Source organism: Schistocerca piceifrons, chromosome 8 (assembly GCF_021461385.2).
Source record: "Schistocerca piceifrons isolate TAMUIC-IGC-003096 chromosome 8, iqSchPice1.1, whole genome shotgun sequence".
In the NCBI taxonomy this organism is placed as follows: domain Eukaryota; kingdom Metazoa; phylum Arthropoda; class Insecta; order Orthoptera; family Acrididae; genus Schistocerca; species Schistocerca piceifrons.
The window spans coordinates 169,986,939-170,006,185 of NC_060145.1; the positions used below are offsets into that span (position 1 = coordinate 169,986,939).

Genomic DNA, 19,247 nt, shown 5'->3' on the forward strand with positions numbered 1-19,247 from the left:
GCTGTTTTGGTTAGTGTTACAAGACCAGATCAGTCAATCATCCAGACTGTTGCCCGTGGAACTACTGAAAAGGCTGCTGCTCCTCTTCAGGAACCACACGTTTGTCTGGCCTCTCAACAGATACCCCTCCGTTGTGGTTGCACCTACGGTACGGCAATCTGTATCGCTGAGGCACGCAAGCCTCCCCACTAATGGCAAGGTCAATGGTTCTTGGGGGGGAGAGATCTTGGAGGTAGATTTCCTTATTGTTTTTCTTCTGTAATTTATGTGAAAGATTGAATTTTTAACACTGCTAATTTTCTTGATCAACAGATTTATGTGTAATAAATGATTTTCCTTGCTGGTTAGTAAGTAACTCTTTCAGTGTTGACATCTGCAACTACTGATTAAATAAATAGTTGTGTAAAATTTGTTTCGGACACATGAGTGATTTTCCAGGAATCAAGGTAATATCTCCTCACTATCCACTGCTAGAGACCATCTTAAATCTATGCGAGGCCTTGATTTTTCTTTAACTGATTCTTTTGACTTTGTGTCAAATCCTCCTAATATTTAATTTGAGTAATAGTGATTTTTTGTAGAATATGGATTATCAGTAACAGTTTATGATCGTCTGTGGATAATGTCTACAGATATTTTCGATTTTTTTTTACTGACAACGGAGGCTTACTACGGAGGGTAAAAAGCTGCACATGGTGTGCTGTGCAGTCGTAACTAGGAGTTTGAGTCCAAACATGATGACCTGCATAGTAGCTGAGCATACATTCAAAGCTATTAAACATTGATTGTTAACTAATATAAAAAGCTGTTCTTTCAACATGAGACCGGGGTTAAAACCTTACAATAGCTATTAGAGAGAGAGAGAGAGAGAGAGAGAGAGAGTGCTCTAACTGTGAAAGTATTAGTAAAACCTATGCTTCTTTTTCATTCATTCCTGGAACTGTGTACCAGAACGTACTTGGCAGCAAGTGTGTGTACATAAATTTACGTACAGAACAAATGGTTTAACACAAAGACTTTTTTTCTTTTAGTAGTTACAGACAGACTTGTTATGCACCCTGTTGACATGTGCAGTGCAGCTAATTTTTTACAGCTTTTCTTAGCTGAGGTGCATTATATGTCGCTTGAGAACAGTCCGCGCTGCTGAAGAACTCACTTAAGTGCATGTTTTATCTGTTAGTAGGACGGCACAGCATTAACCGCGAAACCGTAACGGGATCGTTTAGTCGGCTTGAGAATATTATGGAGATGCCCACCGAACTCTAGTGACTGACGCTACAACAGATGCACAGTGCGTCACGGAGAGGTATACTGCCGAGAGGGTACGTTCAGGGTAGAGTCGGGCGACATATTGCTTCCTACTACTTACGTCTCGCGAAATGACCACAACCGGAAATTAGAGCTAAAGCGGAGGTCTACCAGCAATCACACCTTCCACGCGCCATTCTCGGATAAAACAGGGAAGGGGCGATCAGACGGTGGAGTCAGAAGTGCGCTCCACCATGCACCGTAATGTAATATGCGGAGTATTAATGTAGATACGATGGTTGTAAAATACTCAGACGAATTATTTACAGAAGAGCGGAAAACTAATAGAAGCCTAAGGGAAAGTCAGTTCGTATTTTGGAGAAATGTAGGAACACTCGAAGCAATTCTGATCCTGCGTCTTGTGAAAGAAGATAGACGGAAGAATGGAAAGGAAAACGTATTTTTATGGCATTTATAGACGTAGAGAAATATTTGACACTGTTAAAAGGAGTAAACTCTTTGAAATTTTGAATGTAGAAGAGATAACATACAAGGAGCGAAAAATTACTTACAACTTATGTAGAGACCAGGCTGTTGTTATCAAAGTCGGAGGTCATCAAAGGGAAGAGGTAGTTGAGAAGGGAGTGAGACTGGGTTGTAGCCTGTGTCCAGTGTTATTCAATTTGTACAATGAGCAAAAAAGTAAAGGAAACAAATGAGATACTTGGAAAAGGATTTTAAGTTCAGGGGACAGAATTAAAAAACTTCGAGCTTTGCCAATGGCTTAATTCTGTCAGAGACGGCAAAGAACTTGGAAGAGCAGTTGAACGGAATGGATAGTGTCTTGGAAAGAGATTGTAAGATGAACATCAACAGAAGTGAAAGAAAGGTAATGGAATGCAGTCGGATGAGGACAAATGATGCTGAAGGAACTAGATTATCAAATGAGATACTAAAAGTAGTTGACAGGTTCTGCTACTTGGCAGCAAAACTGGAGAAGATAAAAATATAGAATGGCAATAGCATGAAATTTTTCTTTGAAAAAAGAGGAATTTATTAATTTCTAATATAGATATAAGTGTTAGGAGAACTTTTCTGGAGGTATTTGTCTGGAGTGTAGTTTTGGACGACAGCAGTGAAACATGGGCGACAAGCAATTCAGACATGAAGAGAATACAAGCTTTTGATATCTGGTGCTACAGAATATCCCCTGAAGACAATACGGGTAGATCGCATAAGTAATGAGGAGGTATTGGAGTGAATTTGGGATAAAATAAATTTATGATATAGTTTGACTAAAAGAAGGGACCAGTTGATAAAACATAATATGATGCATCTAGGAATAGTCAATTTCGTAATGGAGGAAAATGTGGAGGGGAAAAATTGTAGAGGGAGTTCTAGACACGAACACAGGAAGAAGATTCAAATGGACATACTCTACGTGACCAAAAGTATCCGGACACTTGGCTGAAAATGACTTGCAAGTTCGTGGCGCTCTCATCGGGAATACTGGATTTCAATATGGTATTGGTCATCCCTTAGCCTTGATGACAGCTTCCACCTCGCAGGCATACGTTCAATCAGGTGCTGGAAAGTTTCTTGGGGAATGGCAGCCCATTCTTCACGCAGTATTGCACTGAGAAGAGGTATCCATGTCGGTCGGTGAGGCCTGGCACGAAGTCGGTCTTCCAAAACATTCCAAAGCTGTTCTACAAGATCCAGGTCAGGACTCTGTGCAGGCCAGTCCATTACAGGGATGTTATTCTCGTGTATCCATTCCGCCACAGACCGTCCATCATGAACAGGTGCTCGATCATGTTGAAAGATGAATCACCGTCCCCGAATTGCTCTTCAACAGTGGGAAGCACGAAGGTGCTTAAAACATCAATGTAAGCCTGTGCTGTAATAGTGTTACGCAAAACAGCAAGGGGTGCAAGCCCTCTCCATGAAAAGCACGACCAGACAATTAAAACACCGCCTCCGAATTTTAGTTAACACTACACGCGCTGGCAGATGACATTCACCGGGCATTTGCCATACCCACACCATTCCATCGGATCGCCATACTGTGTACCGTGATTCGTCACTCCATACAACGTTTTTCCACTGTTCAATCGTCCAATGTTTACGCTCCTTACATCAAGCGTGGCGTCGTTTGGTATTTACCGGCGTGATATGTGGTTTATGAGCAGCCCCTCGATCATGAAATCCAAGTTTTCTCACCTCCCGCGCAACTGTCATAGTACTTGCAGTGGATCCTGATGCAGTTTGGAATTCCTGTGTGATGTTCTGGATAGATGTCTGCCTGTTGCACATTACTACCCCCTTCAGCTGTCGGCGGTCTGTGTCAGTCAACAGACGAGGTCGGCCTGTACGCTTTTGCGCTGTACGTGTCCCTTCACGTTTCCACTTCACTATCACGTCGGAAACAGTAGATCTAGTGATGTTTAGGAATGTGGAAATCGTGCGTAAACACGTACGACACAAGTTACGCGCAATCACCTGACCACGTTCGAAGTCCGTGAGTGCGGCGGAGCACCCCATTCTGCTCTCGCACGATGTTTAATGGCTACTTAGGTTGCTGATATGGAATACCTGGCAGTAGGTGGCAGCACAATGCACCTAACATGAAAATCGTATTTTTTTGGGGTGTCCGGATACTTTTGATCACATAGTGTAGTTTGCAGTACATCTTCAGAGATGAAGAATCTTGCTCAGGATTGTCGTAGAGAGCTGCGCTTGATGTGTCTTCGAACTGGTAACCGTAACAACGACGACAACAACAACAACAACAACTTCTTCTCCGACCACCAACCTTCTATTACTCTGTTCATGTATCAGTATTACAAAGTATTTGGAAAATGCTTTCCTGGAACCAATGAAACCAGTCTTGAAGCAGAGCCACTATAAAATAAACACGTACGAGGTTCTGTCTCACTTTAGACGTCACTAAATCAGTGCAGAAGATAGGTGTCGGAGCAGGCGTCTGGGAAGATATATAAGGGCGTTGCCAGCAGTAAGAAGCCGGCAAGTTCTTTCGGGAAACGCCGGCAGTGCATCACTGTGCTGGAGCGAAGCCAGTAATTCCCGAGAAAGGCCACCCTTTAGCAGCTGCAGATGACGAAGTGTGGGGAGGTCGATGTGGTCTTGCATCCAACCCCTCCCCTCCCTTTTCCATAGCTTTACCAAGAAACAAGCTGTATTTCTTATTTATGGACAAAACCTTCGCGCAAAATGGTCACGAGTTTTTAGCGAAAATTAATCCGGGTTTTTTTTGTGGTTGCTCTGCTGCTTCGTAAATTACAAAACAACAAAGCGTTTTAAATTTTTATACCGTTGTATTATCTAGCACACAGCAACCCGAGACGTAGTCAAAACATTTCCCCATAAGGTTTTTTCAAAATAAACACTTGATAAAAAAAAACTGAAGATCTGAGGAAATGTAGAGAGAACGTCCCTTGTGACTAACATAGTTAGTTACTACCTTACGTAAACTACCAAAAAAATTATTTACTAATTCTACTTCATGCAGCAGAAGTTCCTCAATTACGCTTAAGTATCAGACCAGAGATGTTTTCAGATCACTTAGGGTCCACAGATCACTCTCGCAAGACACATTTACATAATTTCCAGAGTGAAATTATGACATCTCCGTTTGCATCTGCATTTGAATTTCCCTTACTTTGTGTCTTTTTTCAATAATTTTTTCGGTACTTTTTCTGATTCATTAAAATTACAAGAGTTATGTGGTTTGTAGCCAAGATGCAGCTAGCTGAGATGCCATTTTGAAAGTTTTATTTAATTTTTGTTAATACCACTTGAAGGGGCCGCTGCGAAAGCAAGGTGCGGAAGTTGTTTCTGTGGGTTTCCTTAACCGCTGGAAGCAGATATCGGTGTTATTGTCTTAAAAAGGACACGCCATATTTCCTTCTCTAATTCCTAATGACCACACTGATGGCATGTTAAGAACGAATTCCCCTCCTTCATTTCAAGATATTCGGAGTAATCCTACAGTTTTTCGGTGGGGTTAAGATACGAGGTAATTGTGGGCCTTTGGAGTGCTTGGTATCATGACCTCTTCCAGGCACCTAGACGTTTCCAGCCTTGCAGCAAGGTGAATAACATTTCCGAAAACTCATAATACTGTTGTCGCTATTTCCAAAGAAGGAACCAAAATGGGTAGGAATGCCTTCCATATGCATTGATGGAGCCAGATAATGCCATGGAAACTTCCAGTCGATTGCAACGGTATCCTCCAGACCATTAAATAAATACCTTGGCCAGTAACAGCACTACAACGCTTCCTTTGCGTACCCCTGAAATTACTTTTACATTTCATGATTTCGGATTATTAAGAAAGTGGCATTTGGTTCTATCTGCTAAGGGGTCGTAAATCCAATCACAAAAGCTCGCCCAGTATTCAGAAAGCTCTTTGTTTTTTTTTCTTTTTTACTAGGTGACAGTGCGGAAAAAGTGGTAGAAGCGACGTCGGGGAGGATCTGAAGATACGAAGGAAAACGCGAGCCAGACATGATCACACGCCCTGTCTTAGAAGATAGACTGAGGAAAGAAAAACCTATTTTTATCTATTGCCTTCCGGAAGTAGAGGAACATGGTATCAAACTCAGCGCTGTGCTTTAGATCTCTTGAACGAATGGAGCGAATTGAGTTTCTTAAGAACGCCACTATCGGAAGTCCTGCAGAACTTGTTTCCGGTCTCCAAAAAGGTTTTAAGTAGCGACTTAGGGAAATACGCTGTCGTGTCACATAGAAACTACGAAGTCCCATGTGACCTAGATTTCCGATGTGGAGGTGCCGCAAAAAATTGCTTGGACTCCATCCGACATTCTAAAATCTAGCAGTTCATCTTTCCAGTACACTAGAAGTAACCAGGCACTTGGTTAGAACACCATTTCAAAGAATCACACAGCACGTAGCACTACAAAACTTGCGACCGGCGGCGTATAGACAAATAATTTTTGAATTTATTTGACAGTGTCGGTATTGGAATACTGATAATAGGTGACAGGCTGTATTCACGAACGATTAGTTTTTCTGTGTTACAAAACAGATACAGGGCGTCCCAAACCTTTACAGTCTAATAAAGGCGATATAATACTAAACCCAGTACTTTGAGATCTGGAGTTAATGACTGGAAATGAGTTTTTAACACTTTTGTTGACACAAACATTTTGTGCTGATACAAATTATTTGCAAAAGAATGGAAAAACTCGTAGAAGCGACGTCAAGGAAGGTCTGGAGATATTCTAAACAAGCGAGGCAATGCTGACCACACGACTTATCTGAGAAGATAGAAAGAAGAAATAAAAACTTATGGTTAGAGCATTTGTAGATTTAGAGAAAGTTTTTGACAATGTTGACTGAAACACACCATTTAAAATCTGAAGATAACAGGGTAAAACACAGGGAGTTAAAAAGTTATCTACAACTTGTCCACGAACCAGAGTACAATTATGAATCGTAAAGCACAAAAAGTAAGCCTTAATTGAGAAGGGAGTGAGACAGGATTGTAGGATATCCCCGATGTTATTCAATCTATACACCGGTTAAGCAGTAAAGGAAAACAAGAAGCAATTTGGAATTGGAATTAAAGTTCTAGGACAAGAAATAAAATTTTATGGTTTGACGATGACGTAACAATTCTATCAGAGACGGCAAAGGATTTGGAAGAACAGGCTAATCGATTGGATAAGATCTTGAAAAGAGATTACAAGATGAATGTCAACAGAAGTAAAACAAGGGTAACGGAATATAGTCGAATTAAATCAGCCGATGCTGAGAGAACTTGGGAATGAGGCACTAAAAGTAATCTATGAGTTTTGATGTTTGGACACCAAATTAAGTGACAATAGCCGATGTAGAGAGGATATAAAATGCAGAATGGCAGTTGCAAGGAAAGCGTTTCTAAAAAAAAGGGGGAATCTGTTAACACTGAATATAAAATTTAAGTTAGGAAGTCTTTTATGAATGGTGTAGTGTAGCCTTGTACGGAAGTGAAATTTGGTCGGTAAGCAGTTCAGACAAGACGATAATAGAAGCTTTTGATATATGGTGCTACACAAGAATGTTCAAAATCAGATAGGTAGATTGAATACCTAATGAGATGATACTGAATAGAACTGGTAAAAAAGAAAGATGTAGCACAACATGACCAAAAGAAGGAATTCATTGATAGGAGACATTCAAGGAGTCGTCAGTTTGGTAATCGAAAAAAGTGTGTGGGAACAATTGTAAAGAAGACAAAGGTAGAGTTGCATTAAACAAGTGTTCAGACTGAATGCCTCATCAAAATCAGGAACAACTGAAGCTCACAACTGTTGGAAGTGAAGACTCAACGCATGCGTTACAATGACGCATAATATTATGATATTCTATCTTAAATATCTCGTTGGTCTGTTGTACAATGAGACAAGCTTCTAGGACCCAACCAAGAACTTCCTCTTCAGTATCTAATGGCGTTCCATACACAAACGCCTTCATGTAACCCATAACAAATAATTTCCGTGGATACAACACAGACAATTTTGTACCGTTATCCAATGCAGTGCAACCAGTGCTGATGCAGATACTTGAGCAGTCGTACTGAAATATTCATTTGCAACCAATGGTCCTTTCCCGAAACTATCGTCTGTATAACATTGATCTGAAAGATTTGGATACTTTAGAGACAATAGTGTGTCGCAGAATAACCATTGAAGACTGCATCAACAAAAGATCGGGGGAACAACTATAATCTTTTAAGCGTTGTTTACATCTACATCTAAATTCTGCAAATCACTGTGAAGTGCAAAGTAGAGGCCTCTCTCTATACAGAAAAGATGCAACATCAGAAAATTGTAGGTAAATCAGGAAGACGTGCAGAGGATCGAGCAGTTTCTCAATATCGGTCACGTGCACACCTTGGAACGGAACAGGTAACCTTCAGCGCGTCGAAAGTTTAAATGGCAGCTCCGCACGTAGTCAGCCAGTTCCAGCTGCGGAACAGTCCCGGGTACCCTCAACTACAGTACGTTCAGAGAGCAGCCAAGCCTGTACAACCATGAAGTCGTCATTCTCACCACCGATCACTGCCTCGTTGGACCCTGCCGCCTAATGGACAGGAAACTTCCAAGTGGGCTTAATCTCTCCGTGAGGAGTTTCGAAGTTGGACTTAGTCCCAGTGAGAAACTTTTTAGTTAACTTAGACTATAAGTGATTAGTTAACTATTCGACCAAACTTTTCTGCACCAGTGAATTTTTGTTTCATCAAAGTTTTACCAACCTTCAAAGTAGTCACCAGCATTGCGTGTAACCCGTTGCCAGCGATGTGGAAGTCGTAGGATATTTTTAGCAGTGCCAGCTGTCTTGACAGTTGGAGCGGCGCGGTCTATTGCTCGACAAATTTATAGCAGTTCTGAAGCGAATGCCGTGAAGTGTTTCCTTCAGTTTAGAAATCGAGTTGAACTTACGAGGGCTTAAGTCAGGGGATTGCAGTAGGTGGTACAGCACCTAGCAGCTTCTCACTGTACATCATTCATACAACGTTATGTCACGGTGACACCGATATTGTGCTGTACCATTGAAGACTGTGCTGCCTTCACGTTACGTAGAAGAATGCCACATATGGTATTGTACACAGGATGGTCAGAAACAGTCTGAAACGCTTGTAATGGTGTTTTGGGGTAGGTTGGCTGAGAAATAATTGTTAAGAAAAAATTTGATACGTTACATGGTTTCCTGAACTTTTTTAATCTTCAAGCCAGCCAATCAGACCATTGCGAGCGCAGATTCAAGGTACAATTAGGTACAATAGCGTAGATGACAGCGCACGGGACTGCCAGCCTTTGGCTCGCGTTCGATCCTTGCTGCCATTGCTTTTTCAGTTTTAGTATAGCTCTCTTGTTTGGTTTTAGGAAACCAAACTAAGAATATGTTTGGTGACATCATCTCTGGCGGGTCGCTTGAATTTGCGTGCACAACGGTCTGACTGCCTAACTTGAGTGCTAATTAACTCGGAAACGACGCAACGTACCGAATGTTTTTACTTTCAGTTATTTCTCACCATAACCTACCCTGCAACACCCTTACAAGCTTTTCAGTCTGTTTCAGGCCAACTTGTTATTAATGTTAACGATTTTTGCATAGCAATCATCATTTAATGTAAAATTACAAAGGGTTTGTTTGTTCCCTCTTGTTGCAAGTATGTCGCAGAGATCTGTAGAGCGCCGACGGCTGATCTTTCCAGGGTACGGGAATATCACGTCACCTGTTTCAGTACTGACCCAGTAGATCGCCGTCCACCGCGACATAAAGACTGAAGCTTTTTTACATCACCTGCGACTGTTCTGATTATACGATGAAATGAATGAAAACATACGAATGATCGTATGTCGATGATGTAATCAGTTGTTATTCTGGGCACGATCACCTTCTTTGTTGTCATTGTGGGCACGGTCACCTTCTTTGTTGCTAGAGTATTGAAGCATTTTTTTAATACATTGCGTTGTGTTTTAATCTGTGGTGGCGATTAAACCTAGCTTATGTTGTTATGAAGCGGACAAATAAAATGGTTTTATATGTAGTTCCTGAAGTATATGGAAGAAGTTTCTTTTTAAGTGTGTTTAGATGAAAGTTTAATTAATGGGTATGTACAGGGTTTAGAGGTATAGTGTGACTGAGGACAGTGTACTGAACAACATTACATTTGTATTTATTTCATAAACATATTAATAACGGTAGCTATTAGGAGTAATGCCAACGACCTTGCAGCAGTGGTAACACCGGTTCCCGCCACACCACCAAAATTAAGCGCTTTTGGGCTTGGCTAGCACTTGGATGCCTCACCGTCCGAATTTGCCGAGCGCTGTTGGCAAGCGGGGTGCACTCAGCCCTTGTGAGGCTGATTGAGGAGCTACTTGATTGAGAAGTAGCGGCTCTGGTCACGAAATCTGACAATGGCCGGCAGAGCGGTGTGCTGACCACGTGCCCCTCCATATCTGTATCCAGTGACGCCTATCGGCAGAGAATGACACGGCGGTCGGTCGGTACCGTTCGGTCTTGTGAGACCTGTTCGGGCGGAGTAAGTAGAGGTAGTATGTTTTTCGGTTGTTCAGTATGTCCAAGTACATATGACAGGAGCAAGCCATTAACGGTTTTTTTCCCCTGGGCAGCAAGTCGGGTGTTGAAGCGTGGACGCAAAACGGTTAGCCTATACTGACAGGCGTAATTCATTTAGTGTTGGAGCTATGATCGTGTAGGAAACATCAGAAAGTAGATTATGTGACTTATTCGTACGAAGACTCTTCCATGCAGAGGAAAAACGACCAACGCAGTGAAGTGGGTACATATTAAGGCACAGGTGAGCATAGTACCTTCAGTTGTACCTCTAACTCACCGTATACCGGAGAAAAACAAAATAACTGAATGATGAACAGTACGAAAAATTAAGAAGTGATAGCCTTGGGTTTGGAATGGGTCGCCGAGATACATCTTCCACAACAGTATTTGAGGTTTTTTGATGACAGGGTCAACTATTAACCAAATGTGAATGAAAAATACTTTACTTCGATTAACAGACGGCAACCACAAAGTACAATGAGGTGGAAAATGTTTGATTCCATAGTTGACCGCTAACGCTAGAACCAGTGATTCACTGAATTTAGCTGTGCCAAGGAGACATAATACTGGAAGTTGTATGACGTCACAAACTTGAAGCCACCATCCGCCATGTTTTTTTTCCCCAACATTAGCGTCTGGTGGAAATACTTTGTTCAGAAATACCAGCTTTCGTCATTTACGGGTGTACTAATCATTATGATATTTATCTAAAGTGTAAAGGAATCACGTTTAATTCGTAAGTAGACTAGTCCAAATGATATTATCTTGTATATACATGAATTTTGGTTCTGCTGTTTACTTTACAGCAGCTTTTTATTTCTGTGATTTGACTTTAGATTTCCTGTCAACCCATCTCGAAAAGCTCTTTGGGTGAACGAACGTAAGTTCCGACAGCCTGTATTAAGCAAAATGCTGGATTACGAAAGCAGCCTTTTCACACACATACTTCTCTTTTTGGTTATTTGAAACGTCTAACAAAAAGAAAGTTACATTACCGAGGGGAAATGCGAGTTATTACTGGATCAAATATTCATTTAAGATCAGAGAAAATACGAAAATACAGTTCTGACGTTGTGTTATTCACACACGCAGTCTAACATTTTCTACTTAAAAAAGCTGTTGCGTGCGCCCACGGAAATTAAGAACAAGAGGCAATCTTCAACAGTAGTCTGCTAACATTTTGGAGCACCTAACACGCTGGTGCCGCCTTCAGTGCAACGTGCAGCATAAGTGTGCAGCGTAATCTCCTCTTATGAAACCTCTATGAACTGAGCGGCAGATTAAATATTATCATTGGCTATCTAATAAGTAAACAATGAAGAAAATTAACAACCGAGTTGCCGGCCTTTGTGGACGAGCGGTTCTAGGCCCTTCAGTCCGGAAGTGTGCTGCTGCTACGGTCGCAGGTTCGAATCTTGCCTCGGGCATGGATGTGTCTGATGTCCTTAGACTAGCTAGGTTTAAGTAGTTCTAAGTACAGGGGACTGATGACCTCAGATGTTAAGTCCCATAGTGCTTAGAGCAATTAAAAAAAAACTACAGAGTTACGAAGACTTCTGATGGAGATAACAAAAAGCATTTTTCTTTTATCGCCCTGTTCTGCCTCAAAACAGACGAATCTGCAAACCATTTCCGAATTACTGATATTCCATTCAAAAGGAATACACGATTAACAGTACACGATAAGCGTACAGTTGAAATACACTGGTGTGCAAAGCTTAGGGACGAAAGCAACTTTCCCATAATGTGTCACTGTTAAGTAACATAGCTCGATAAAACTTGCACCGTACACAGAAAATACTGCTGTATAGTACAGAACGTGACTGCAAGAAATGCGCAATGCGACCAACAGAAATGACACTTCTTCAAAGACAATAATTACACTAAGGGGGCCGCGATTTTTAATGGTCCCCTGGACATTACAAAAGGCGGGACATGGTTTCATAATGGGGTGTGTGATCACAATACACGCAATGCATGCCGTGCAACATGCTGCCACGCTGGTCACATCGTTGGTGTGGAGTTCTTGTGGTACGCTGTTCCATTTCTTCAGCAGTGCAGATAACTGCTGGGTGCTCGTTGATGCTTAAGGCCATTCTGCAAGATGTCTGCCCAGTGCGTCCCACACGTGCCCCATGGAGTTTAAGTCAGGGAAACGGACAGACAGTTCATTCGCCGAGTATCCTCTCCTTCCAAGAGCTCCCCCACCTGCTCTGTTCGATGCGGTGGCGCTTTTTCATAAAATTGAAGTTAGGGCCGAATACACTCATGAAAAGACGTGTATGGGGAAGTCTTACAGTGTCAGAAACGTTGGCTCATAAGTGTACCATGTTCAAAGATTCAGATCAGTACGCCCGCGCAGCAGTATACGTCCCAACACCATGAATCCTGGACAACCAAAACGATCGTGCTCTACAATGTTCCTGGTAGCATTACGTGTTCCCGTCTCTCACCATATAAGCGTACCTCCAGAATCACTACTCAGACTAAGTCTGCTCTCATCCATATAGAGCACGTGACCCCACTCCTCATTGGTTCAGTTTGTGCGCTCTTGGCGGCATGGCAAACGGTGCCACGAATGGACGGGTGTCAAGGTACTGGTCGTCGGGCATAGAGACCAGCCCCAAGCAGTCGCCGTGTCACTGTGAAGCGTGAAACTGCGCGCCTTGCAGTGCTGTTAAATGCGTTTGCCACTGTACCTGCTGTTTGTCGTGGGTCCCTTCTTGCATATTGCGGAATGTAGCGGTTATCTGCTGCTGTGGTTAACTGTAGTGGACCACCGCCTCTACTTCGGGCAGCAGTGCCTGTGGTTCGGAAAGCTACCTACACTGTTGTGACCGTAGAAAATTTTAATTTTTATTCTTGCTTTTGTGACCATAATAAGAGTCCAGGCTCCATAGGCAAACAGCCAGGCAACATTAAATAATAGTCCACCAGGACTTAGGGACAAGATAAGCGGCGGAGCCTGCCCAGTATGGCTTGTTGATCAAATAACTTAGTGTTTGACTTCCTGCCAGAGGAAGCAGCATGAATCAAACTTGCGCAATGGAAGACGCAAACACCAGGGCGATAATACAGCAAGAGAGAGTGTCAGTCACGTGCGGGAAAGACTAGTGTGGAACCAAATTAAGTTACGTGCAGCTAGAAACGAAAGTGTCGTGTGGAACCATAGGCATCCTTGTGCAATCCGATCACTTAGAAATGAAAGGGTCGTGTGAAACAAATTAACTCGTGTGCACCCAAGTACGTGAGAAACGAAATGAAAGGCCAGGCAGCGGAATAGCTAGAGGCGGAGATTCAGATGCAGATTCAGAGCCAGTACCGGCGGTTTGGAGATTCTGCAGCGAGACGCCTGTGGGGCAGAGTAGGCCCATAGCAGCCGATACAGCTGATAAAGACTTCAACTACGAGAAGACGGTGATAGACTCTGGTGGACACTCAGGAACTGTAGGTCAAGTAGGATTTTTAAAGTTTCATTGGAATAGTGTTGAACACAGGCTGTCAGTCTTTGTCTCAATTACTTAGAGAGATTTCAGTGCTAACCAAGAATAAGTGGTTGCTTCGTACCTATTTCTTAGATGTACCGGCAGTTAGCTTTGAAGTAGCAAGTCCAAATAAATAGACTGAATCTTACTAAGGCGTTTATGGTCCAATACCTCACATAAGTATATGTGAGAATAAACTTGATAGAAACTAACCAATCTTTTCTGCCTATTGCAATTCTGTAACCTATTTTCAGGAAAATTTGCTTCAGACCAAGGACATTCTCTCCCTCTCATCTCTGATGTAAAGGATGACAGCAATTTATAACTAACCCATTGTCGTTAACAACCCGATTGCGCTATGCAGTTCGCACTTACTTCATTCTGGTATAGTGAGGCTGTGCCGGGACGCGACAACGCACTTAAAATAGTACTGCGAACAATACCAAACTCCTGGGCTACACTCATCACCCTTAGTCCTTCTTCCAATTTCCCAATCATTCTTCGCCTTGTGAAGCCATCCAGATGTTGTCTCCGAGCCATGTTGCAATGAAGAATGCCATCAAAACGAAGAATAACTATTCGCTGATTGGCACACACTGTCTTTTGCTGTTCCTTCAACGGCCTCGCGTTAAAGCATCAGTCCCTTTTAGCGCCGTAATCACGCCGATCTGAACGCCATGTGATGTCCAGCTTTCAGTGCACGACTGGAGTTTTATATGTGTTACATTAATTTGTCTATCTGATTCTTAAGTTTGTCGGAGTAGTATAAGTTATCACTCGTAAAGTCACATTTGGCGCGTGTATAATATTACAATATACGTACTGTTACGGCGTAAAATCAAGCGTCTGAACGCCAGTCGGGAACGGTAGAGAAGAGATGGCTGTGAGAAGACGTCAGCCAATTGCAAGCTAACTGACCCCTCTCCAGGACGACAACGCGACAGCATCGGCCCCTATGTGAAGAGGACATAAGCGCCGCGACCGACTGGCGACGCCCCTGTTCAATAGCAGCTTCAAGACTTGTGACTTCGCTTGTACACTCTATGTAGCACAGACTTGGAATTGTTCATACTGCAGAAGCTGGATTATTTTGTATGTCGCCCTTTGCTTGTGACACATCTGTGTAATGGCAAAAGTTACGTATTGTAACTTTACTTATTGTAATAAAACCCATTAATATGATTTGTTTGAATGTTTGTGTAGTGAACCGAGTACCCAAATTTCCTAGACACCACACATACCTTGTTGTTACGTCGCATATATGTGACTGAAGTGCAGTGAGAAGCATACCGAATTATTATGGGCAGAACGCACCACACTTACTGCGCTCTTGCAAGTCACAACCTAACGCCTCGGCCGCCTCACATGCTGCTATAAGGAAACATCACTGCTTAGCAACCTTGTATAACGTGCCTTCCGCTAGGACTGTTGATATTTTTAAAAAAATCTGGAATTCCATATATCGATATTTAAAAGACATCATTTTCGGCGCCCGATGTATAGAAAAAGAAATCGATATATCAATACATGGACGGGAAAGATACTGACGTGCTGACCCATAAAAATATTGGCTGCACACGTAAACAATTTTTTTTAACGCAGCTGGTGCCCTAGTGCTCTACATCGGAAACCTTGTTATTCCATTGACACTGCCACTTCCCAGTGCAGTCGGAGTTCTTCTTTTGTGCCACATATTCTTGCTTCACACAGTCATAGAGAAAGACTGGACGGGATGAAAGCTCAAAAAGTAGTATCTTCGTACATCCATATTTAAATTGGATGATGGTGGTACCTCAGCTGGTATAATTTTTATGAAAAATGAAACTCCTCCAGCTGTACTTAAGTTTTCATATTTATTAAATCTTAAGTACAGCTGGAGGAGTTTCATTTTTAACAAAAAGTGGTACAACTCCTTCAAACAGTGAAGGTAAAATTATGTTCTACTACAATTTCAAAACGAAAACTTCAAATATTTATCAAAAATGGTGAAAAAATGTAATATAAAATAAAAATAACGACACTCGATATTATCATTTTGATACCTATACATCGATATCTCGGCAAACATACATACAACGTCCGAACAGGCCGCGAAGGCCCAATGGTACCGACTGACCACCGGGTCATCCTCAGGCTCTAGGCGTCAAGGGAGCGGATACGGAGAGACATGTGGTCAGCACACACACCACTCTCCCGGCCGTTGAAAGGTTTCGTGACCCGTGCCGCTACTTCGCAATTGCCTCACAAAGGCTGGGTGCCCCCTACTTCCAACAGTACTCGGCACACCCAGACGGTGACCCATCCAAGTGCCGGCCAAGCCCGACAGCACTTAACTTCGGTGGTCTGTTGGGAACTGGTGTTACCACTGCTGCAACGCCACTGGCTATCGATTTATTGGAGGGAAAATGTCGCTGATATACACTACTGACATTAAAATTGCTACACCACGAAGATGAAGTGCTACAGACGCGACAGGAAGAAGATGCTGTGATATGATAATGATTAGCTTTTCAGAGCGTTCACACAAGGTTGGCGACGGTGGCGACACCTACAACGTGCTGACATGACGAAAGTTTCCAACCGATTTCTCATACACAAACAGCAGTTGACCGGCGTTGCCTGGTGAAACGTTGTCGTGATGCCTCGTGTAAGGAGGAGCAATGCGTACCATCACGTTTCCGACTTTCATAAAGGTGGGCAATAGCCTATCACGATTGCGGTTTATCGTATCGCGACATTGCTTCTCGCGTTGGTTGAGATCCAATGACTGTTAGCAGAATATGGAATCGGTGGGTTCAGGAGGGTAGTACGGAACGCCGTGCTGGACCCCAACGGTCTCGTATCACTAGCAGTCGAGATGACAGGCATCTTATCCGCATGGCTGTAACGGAATGTGCAGACACGTCTCGATCCCTGAGTCAACAGACGGGGATGTTTGCAAGACAACAACCATCTGCACGAACAGTTCGACGACGTTTGCAGCAGCATGGACTATCAGCTCGGAGACCATGGCTGCGGTTACCCTTGACGCTGCATCACAGACAAGAGCGCCTGCGATGGTGTACTCAACGACGAACCTGGGTGCACGAATGGCAAAACGTCATTTTTTCGGATGAATCCAGGTTCTGTTTACAGAATCATGATGGTCGCATCCGTGTTTGGCAACATCGCGGTGAACGCACATTGGAAGCGTGTATTCATCATCGTCATACTGGCGTATCACCCGGCGTGATGGCATGGGGTGCCATTGGTTACACGTCTTGGTCACTTCTTGTTCGCATTGGCGGCACTTGAACAGTGGAAGTTACATTTCAGATGTGTTACGACCCGTGGTTCTACCCTTCATTCGATCCCTGCGAAACCCTACATTTCAGCAGGATAATGCACGACCGCATGTTGCAGGTCCTGTACGGACCTTTCTGAATACAGAAAATGTTCGACTGCTGCCCTGGTCGGCACGTTCTCCAGATCTCTCACCAATTGAAAACGTCTGGTGAATGGTGGCCGAGCAACTGGCTCGTCACAATGCGCCAGTCACTAATCTTTATGGAGTGTGGTATCGTGTTGAAGCTGCATGGGCAGCTGTACCTGTACACTCTATCCAAGCTCTGTTTGACTCAATGCCCAGGCGTATCAAGGCCGTTATTATGGCCAGAGGTGGTTGTTCTGGGTACTGATTTCTCAGGATCTAATGCACCCAAATTGCGTGAAAATATAATCACATGTCAGTTCTAGTATAATATATTTGTCCAATGAATTAGCATCTGCATTTCTTCTTAGTGTAGGAATTTTAATGGCCAGTAGTGTATATATCGATACTTTTTTTAAAACGTAAACCAGAAACGATTGATATGTCGATACATCGATATCGTATCATCCGGCCTACCTTCCACATGGTGTTGGTGGTTAACCGTCGAAACGCGTAGTGAATGAAATAAAACTTAGTGACCGACGCAGAAATATGTAATTCTTTGATTATGAGTAACAGTAGCCGTCTTATAACATGGTTCATAATGGATTTAATTGAGAGTTGATAGATATAAATCATTTTAATATCGGATTGACAACCTTTTGTAATTTTGTTTCGAGCTCCCTGTAAGTGCAGAAACAATGAAGAGGACAGACTTACCGCGTCGACTCCCAGGTACTCGATGTAGCTGGCGAAGCCCTCGTTGAGCCAGAGGTCGGACCACCAGCTGGGCGTGACCAGGTTGCCGAACCACTGGTGCGCCAGCTCGTGCGCCACCACCGTGGCCACGCTCTGCTTGTTGCTGTTGGTCGACACGCCGGGCTCGTACAACATCGCCGTCTCCCTGCGTACACCAGCGTAAACACGTCAGCCGGCTATTTGCGTTGTCGCACACCGCGCGGAGGCCTGATGGAGTTCTGCGGCAGAAGGTACACAGAGGCCGCCGCGGCAGGGGTATCGGAAAGCGCAGAGGACGTAAGGCATGACCTAGCGAGATGTGTTTCTCGCTGTCAAAGAAGAAAGGGTTGGGCTGCTCGAGTACTCAGCTCAGACAAGGAACAGGACACTAGGTATAGTCTTTGACAACTTGTTATTTTACAATCCGAGTTTGCTGCATCACAGATACAGCATACGTACCGCTTTCCTTACAGCTACACACACACACACACACACACACACACACACACACACACACTCACACACACTCTCTGCTTCATTCGACTCTAATATGTACCGCACAATCCTGAACACAACTGGAATACCTTGTGCTGTTCGATTTATTAGGCTTACATTGTGAAGCCAATTAGATTATTTTCTCTTCTGAGGTTCACTGGATAAAAAGAGGGCACAAACCGTTGAATTCAGCATTTAGAGTTAAATGCGCTGGCTGCTTCCGTGATAATGATGTAACATTTCACATACAGGGCGAAGCAGCCACGACAGTCATCCCAGGCAGTAGTATAACCAGAAAGAATAAAAACATTTGAAGGTACAGTTTTTACTTAGTAATAGTGGAAAATGTTTGAGGACCCCGAATAGTAGGCTCATTTTTTTTACGCTTCCTGATTCCAAACAAACTATGACTCCCCACAAAAGACTAGGTTTTGATATGCTTTTTACTGAGCACTACTTGATTCGCAGCGCCCAGGCAGTACGGAATGGGGTACTCTTCTGGCGCCTTGTGTTGGTAAAAATGGTAACTTGTAATGCAAGCGAAGGGGACAGAGTGTGATCAGATACCGACCAGTGGCAGCATGTTTCCTCACCAAAATTACTACCAAAGTTTAAAAAAATATATACAGTGAGGCAACGAATAATATTTTAATGGACATTGATTCGTGACGTTAAATGAACAGTTATAAAATATACAGGCTGTTGGGGGTATCAGTGCAGATATTTTTATTGCTGCTAGAGGACAGTGTATTTAC

The 19,247-nt window shown here is 43.1% G+C and overlaps 1 protein-coding gene across 1 annotated transcript in view; it reads right to left on the reverse strand.

Moving 5' to 3' along the window:
• The window catches only part of LOC124711183 (aminopeptidase N), a 318,231-nt gene that overhangs the window by 115,481 nt on the left and 183,503 nt on the right, over window positions 1–19,247 (reverse strand). Inside the window, exon 6 of the mRNA XM_047241110.1 lies at window positions 17,980–18,163. Coding sequence (XP_047097066.1) covers window positions 17,980–18,163 — 184 coding nt within the window. The remainder of the gene's footprint in view (window positions 1–17,979; window positions 18,164–19,247) is intronic.